The sequence below is a fragment of the Anarrhichthys ocellatus genome, unplaced genomic scaffold (assembly GCF_004355925.1).
Source record: "Anarrhichthys ocellatus isolate YVR2014 unplaced genomic scaffold, GSC_Weel_1.0 scaffold4, whole genome shotgun sequence".
Lineage (NCBI taxonomy): Eukaryota > Metazoa > Chordata > Actinopteri > Perciformes > Anarhichadidae > Anarrhichthys > Anarrhichthys ocellatus.
In genome coordinates, this window is record NW_022280034.1 from 4,398,543 (window position 1) to 4,404,201 (window position 5,659).

A 5,659-nucleotide genomic window follows, 5' to 3' on the forward strand; every position below is an offset into this window, starting at 1 on the left:
GGGGGGGGGACAGCTAGCCTCGCTCTGGCCAATGGTAACAAAATTGGCCTACTATCAACTCTAAAAATGGTGTTTCGTAATATTGGCAGCGAGAGCATCAAGTTAGCAAACTAATTGTGTGTTTGGACGCTGTCTCTCTGCTCAGTGAAACACAGAGATCAAAGGAGAGGAGAGAAACTAGCGCGACAGTAAATGCTAATGCTAGGTTAAACACTGATGCTAATAGGCACGTTCCCCTTAATGCCAAACTATTCCTTTAAGTGAATCCTCTGTTTCTTTCGTAGCAATTTTTGTACGTGTGTAGTCTAACTGAATCCAGTCATATTATTTTTGTATGCTTATGTCTTCAGTGAACAGACTGAAATCCACCACCGATGTATGTCGTAAACATGTTGACCACTGAGAACAGATAATATCAGGTGTCTGGATTATATGTTTTACTGGTGGAACAATGTCTTTTATTTTCCTGTTGTATTTATTGGTTAGATTTGCAATTGAACATTTGTTGTTCTGTACTAGATTGTTGAAAATAACTTTGTTTTTACAGGAGCCTCAAGAGTTGAGTAAAGTATAAAGATTTAATTTTCATAACTACGTTGATTCTGTTATTGTCATGTGATAATGTCTTAAATAGAGCAAGCTGTGCCTAAATGTGTTGATCACAGGTGCGTGCTTGTCTGTGTTGTTGATGTTTTGACTTTGGATTTACCAGAAGCTGAAAGGCATTGTGGGAGATTTTAGGGCATGCGAGAGTACACTCCACAGTCAGCCAAGTACACGCTAATACCTTAACTGCACACCCACACAAACACACCCGGGGAGGGAGAGAGAGAGAGCGAGAGAGAGAGAGAGAGAGAGACACACAACAGCTTTAGAGAGGATTTGCTCCGTATTAACCCCGAGAGGGGACAGAGACAGCTGGAGTATGACAGACGGACTCGACAGGAGCGTTTTGAACACACACAGACAACTTTTTATGTTTTATTCTGCACAAAACTACAGTGCAGGATGAGTGCAGCAGTGGGATTAAAGCGCGAGGCAGTGCAGGTTGAAGCAGGTGTCCTGGAAGCAACAGCCGATGACTCCGCAGACACTACAAGTAAAGAGGAATAACAATAAAACAGTGCCGTGTGTGTTCTGCAGGAAGATGTCGACCTGAGAAAAGTTTCACCACCGGATGTTGCACGGAGCAGAATGGGACACACTCATGTGCCGCTCATGTACACTTACACGCGCTCCCACGGGGATAAACGCAGGTCCAGTCGACTGCAGCCCTCCATGCCAAACTGTGAGTGGAACAGTATTGTGATTGGTATTTAACTGTGTGAAATCGTGGTATCTTGATAATGATGTTACTGTGAGTGTCATGTCTTTTATTCATTCATTCATAGAAGCTACACTTTTCCTTTCCAGTGCCTTTCTTCATGCATGGGACTTGCTGCTGTAATACCGTTGGCCACTGAGCGGCTTAATTAGACAAGTTAAGGGTTTACTGTCTGATGGCAGTTTTTGAAGGGAGGAAAATTGTATTAATTCACAGCTTGTTAAAAGGCCTCTGAACATCCACACAGGTGTTTTTAATTATTATTCTGGCTGAGGAAGGTGGAGCTATGATGATCTTCATCAACCAATCAGAATCATACAGGTGCAATTTGTCCCGCCCTAACAGGTGCAACAACGCTAAACGGGAGAGTCGGGACCCATAGAAGAGGTCTAATCAGCCAGTTAACTGAAAACACCTGTGTGGCTGTTCAGATCCAAACTTGTGATCTTTCTTAAAGGATCATGCCAGTGTTATACTTTAACTCTTCAATAAAAAGAAACAAACGTGCACTTTAAATGTATTGCTGAACATCATCGTTGATATTGTTAATGTATTTTTCATATCATTCTACGCAGCCATTGTTTCCTACTGACTAAAACTACTACTATAGTCCTTATTAAGTCCCCTGATAAGCCTTCACATGCTTGTGTCCTCAGTTACTGGTCTGGTGTTTGCTGAAGTAAGCGCTGGGGAGAATACAGTGATTACAGCTAATCACAATGCGTCACTGGCTTCTGTTTTAAGTTAATTACGGGACCAATTAAAAAAAGAATCTGGTCGGAGACTGGAGGGTTTTTTCTATTTGTACAGACGAGCCGGGAGAGTCGGAGCAGAGAAGTGCTCACTGTTTATTGTGTCCTTGACAAGCACTCACCATTAGGCCGGTCAGCTCACCAGTATGACATTGTTGTGGGCGGCCGTCTATCGTCTGGTGCTCGAACTCTACTTCAGAAATGTTTTAATTAATTTCCATGAGTAAATCATTGAATGAATTATGTTCAAATAGTCAAATCAAGATATTCATTCTCCCTTTCTGGTTATTAGCTTTTGGTGAACCCCTTACATTTTCATCTGGATCTATTACATTTTATTTGCCCAGTACTTATGATCAAATATCTGCAAAACTAATGCGATTCTCACCCACCTCTACTGTACTTTAAGTGCTAATAAGCAAACGGTAGCACGCTCACACTAGACTTAAGATAGTGATAATTATAGACAATAAAGCTGCTAAACATCACCATGTTAGCATGCCGATGTTAGCCTTTAGCCTCACAGAGCTACTTTGCGTGGCTGTGGACTCTTTTAATCTTGTTCAAAGCGCCAAAAAGACCAACTATACACTCAAGAGATGCTCATTGGGTCCACACCAGAGAGACATCTAATTGTTTTGCAAGTATAATGTGTAATAAAGTGTTTCTTTTCCCCTCGTTTTATGAACAGCCTTTCTTATTTCTCACCCAACTGTGATGACTTTGAGGTTTTGTGACTCCTAATATGACTCGCCTTTCCCCCCCATCTCCCCAACAGACAACCTGAACAATGCGTTAGGCGCTATCGGAGTCCTCGGTTTGGAACTGATCGCAGACGAACTCAAACCACATCTGAACACGGTGCTGACCAACATTAAGGAGAGGAGTGAGTTCATATCCTCTCTTTTACACCGTGATGCCTCATTTATAATTGAAATATATATTTAAGCTATGTTCAGGCTATGCTATCCCTCAAGCCTCAACTGTAGCACTATCTGACAGCATTGAATATATCAAAGCATCTTTTCAGTTTCTTTCGTCTTCCATTTGACGTGATTTGAATTGCAAAAACCTGACAGTCCTGCTGCCACACTTCATTTACATATTGATGTCTTTCCATACATGTATCCTTTAAGACATAATGCCTCCCACTCTGAGTGGCAGCTATATCATAACAGCTCCCCATTTTGAATGATAAAACCTGTGGCAAAAAAGCCCCACACCGGTAAGAGATGGGGAGCTGTGGGTTGAGAGGCTGTGAAGGGATCAAGGGTATGACAGTCATAAGTCCTCGGTAGACGTTAAGCTGTATTTGTGTCCCCTAGCAAGGGGAGCAACCGGGGGATAGAGAGGCAGCGGAGATAAAGACTTTGAAATGAAGGCTGGAACAGATTCAATTCAGTGCTGCTACAACGATTAAAAGGAACAAATCGTATCAATTTAAAAAGCTTGATATGATTTATAAAGACACACTTTTCTTTGGCTTTATAAAGTGATTATATAGATGTTATGTTTGTTGTGTAATTGAATCAGTGATTTGTTTACATCTGTCCAGAGAAAGGTGCCGCTGAGCAGGTAGTGATCAGTGGGATCCTGCCAATCCTGGCCCTGTCCCTGAGGAGCAGGGGGCCTCTCACTGTGCTGACCGCAAAACTGGTGGCTGAACTCGCCAAGGAATGTAAGTTATTTCTGCAGATATATGTTGGTCTACAATCTATTAGAACACAGTATGTTTAAGCCTGTTGGATCTTCTTCATACCTTATATATAAATTTTTTTTTATCAGTTCAGTTTGACCTCCAGTGATTGAGACTTTGTTTCCTGTCAGCTGTGGTTCGTAAAGGTTTCGGCGACGCGGGTTTGGTTACGGCTCTGCTGTCCGTGCTGACCAGTCCAGACCAAGAACTGCTCCTTCACGCTGCAAGAGCCATCTCACGCATGTCTTATGACAGCTGTAAGTAAAGTAAACCAATCAATGTCGTTTAATAATTATGTGTGTGCGCGTGAGACTTTGCATTTCACAATTTAGACATCAGGTCAAAGTTCGCCAGTGCTGTAACGCAATGTCTAATAAAATGTCTATGTCCCTGTCACCCTCAGCTAAGCTACAGGAACAGTTGCTACGTCGAGGTGCAGTGCCCCGTCTCGTTGCCATCCTGCTCCGCTTCCCTGACAAGGAGGCCCTGGAGGAAGTGTGCCTTCAGGCCCTCTGTAACCTCAGTGGTATGGGGGTGGCAGAGGAGGCCGGCATGGTCTGGGAGAGGGGGACGTCTGTGAGGCCGGGGGAGTCCGTCTTTCATGGCGTTTCGCCTCACACATGTGGTTTTGCCTCCTCCGTGACTCTGGTGTGCGTGTCTCAATGGGCGCCGGGTCAATACGCGGTCAACATCGAGGTCTTCCAGCGCTGCTCCTCCTCTCTCTGGAGCCTTCACGGGAACAAACGGCCGGCTCGTTGGTTCACGTTCTCCGGCTTGGGAAGCTGCTCAAATCTGTACAAGGTGATCAAGTTCTCTACGAAGAATGTTTCTCGAACCAAAAGTCTGAAGACTCGCGTGTTCCACACTTTCCTCTGACAGCGTAAATACTGCAGACTGACCTAAGTGGCACATACAACCCTGAGGGGATTACTGCAACCCCTCCACTAACTACTAGTACACACTAAAACATCAGGGGAATGTTTACACACCATGAACCTGCACACTCGGACATATTCAAACTGCAAAAAATGCTATATATCCGTGGAAATTATGGATCCAAACATGAAACCCTTAAAGATGAATGTTATAATGATGTCCTTGCTGTTGATTTGTTCACAAGTGCTTCAAATAATTGTGAAATTCTTTCCTAGGCAGCAATATTGATAATGTTCTTTTTTTACAGTGCAAGTAAATCTTTTTTGATAACTGCTCACTCAGTTTTATTGATCGGAGACACCCACTGTAAACAATAAAACACTTTGACTTATATGTGCATCCTTTGCTGTTAAATACTTATATTTTATGTGAGAAAATTGTTTATGTTCTGTTAATTCAAATGAAAGGTCGAAGTCTTTCTATGCACACAAAAGAGTTTTTCCTCTCAAATTTCGACAGGTGCGGCATATCAAGAGGCTGATTAAACAGCAGGATTACTGAGCAGGTGTACCTTGGGCAGGGAGCTTGCAGTTGGCACGCTGGCTGTGGGAATGTCCACCAGTCTCCAGTGTTGTTTCTGAGACAACTGCATACCACGTGTAACCACGCCAGCAAACTTTTCCTGTGTGTGTAAAACTTGTCTGCATGCTCAACGTCTTCACTGTTGTCTTGACCGACTTGAGTGCGTACATGCCCACGTGCGATGATGTCTGCCACTAAATCCCATGACACCAAAAAGAGCATCTCTGTAGCCCGAGTCGTGTCATAACCTGTAGTTCAGAGTGCTTAATAAATGTATTTTTTAAAGCTAAAACTGCACATATTAGAGTGTCTCTTGAACAATGTTACACACACCTGTTTAATCAGTATCTTGAAAATTAACACATTTTAACAAATTTGTACACAGAATTTGAAAGAGATAACTTTTGTATGCATAGAAAATACTTGTAA

The 5,659-nt window shown here is 42.8% G+C and overlaps 1 protein-coding gene across 1 annotated transcript; it reads left to right on the plus strand.

The window, feature by feature from the left end:
- The first annotated feature begins 10 nt into the window (after nt 1-10).
- On the plus strand, nt 11-4,704 carry LOC116381520 (rap1 GTPase-GDP dissociation stimulator 1). The gene is made up of 5 exons (XM_031843760.1): nt 11-1,288; nt 2,855-2,962; nt 3,632-3,754; nt 3,904-4,029; nt 4,176-4,704. Exons 1-5 carry the CDS (start codon nt 1,195-1,197, stop codon nt 4,646-4,648), a joined length of 924 nt encoding a protein of 307 aa, XP_031699620.1. The 5' UTR covers nt 11-1,194; the 3' UTR covers nt 4,649-4,704.
- Nucleotides 4,705-5,659: the final 955 nt, after the last annotated feature.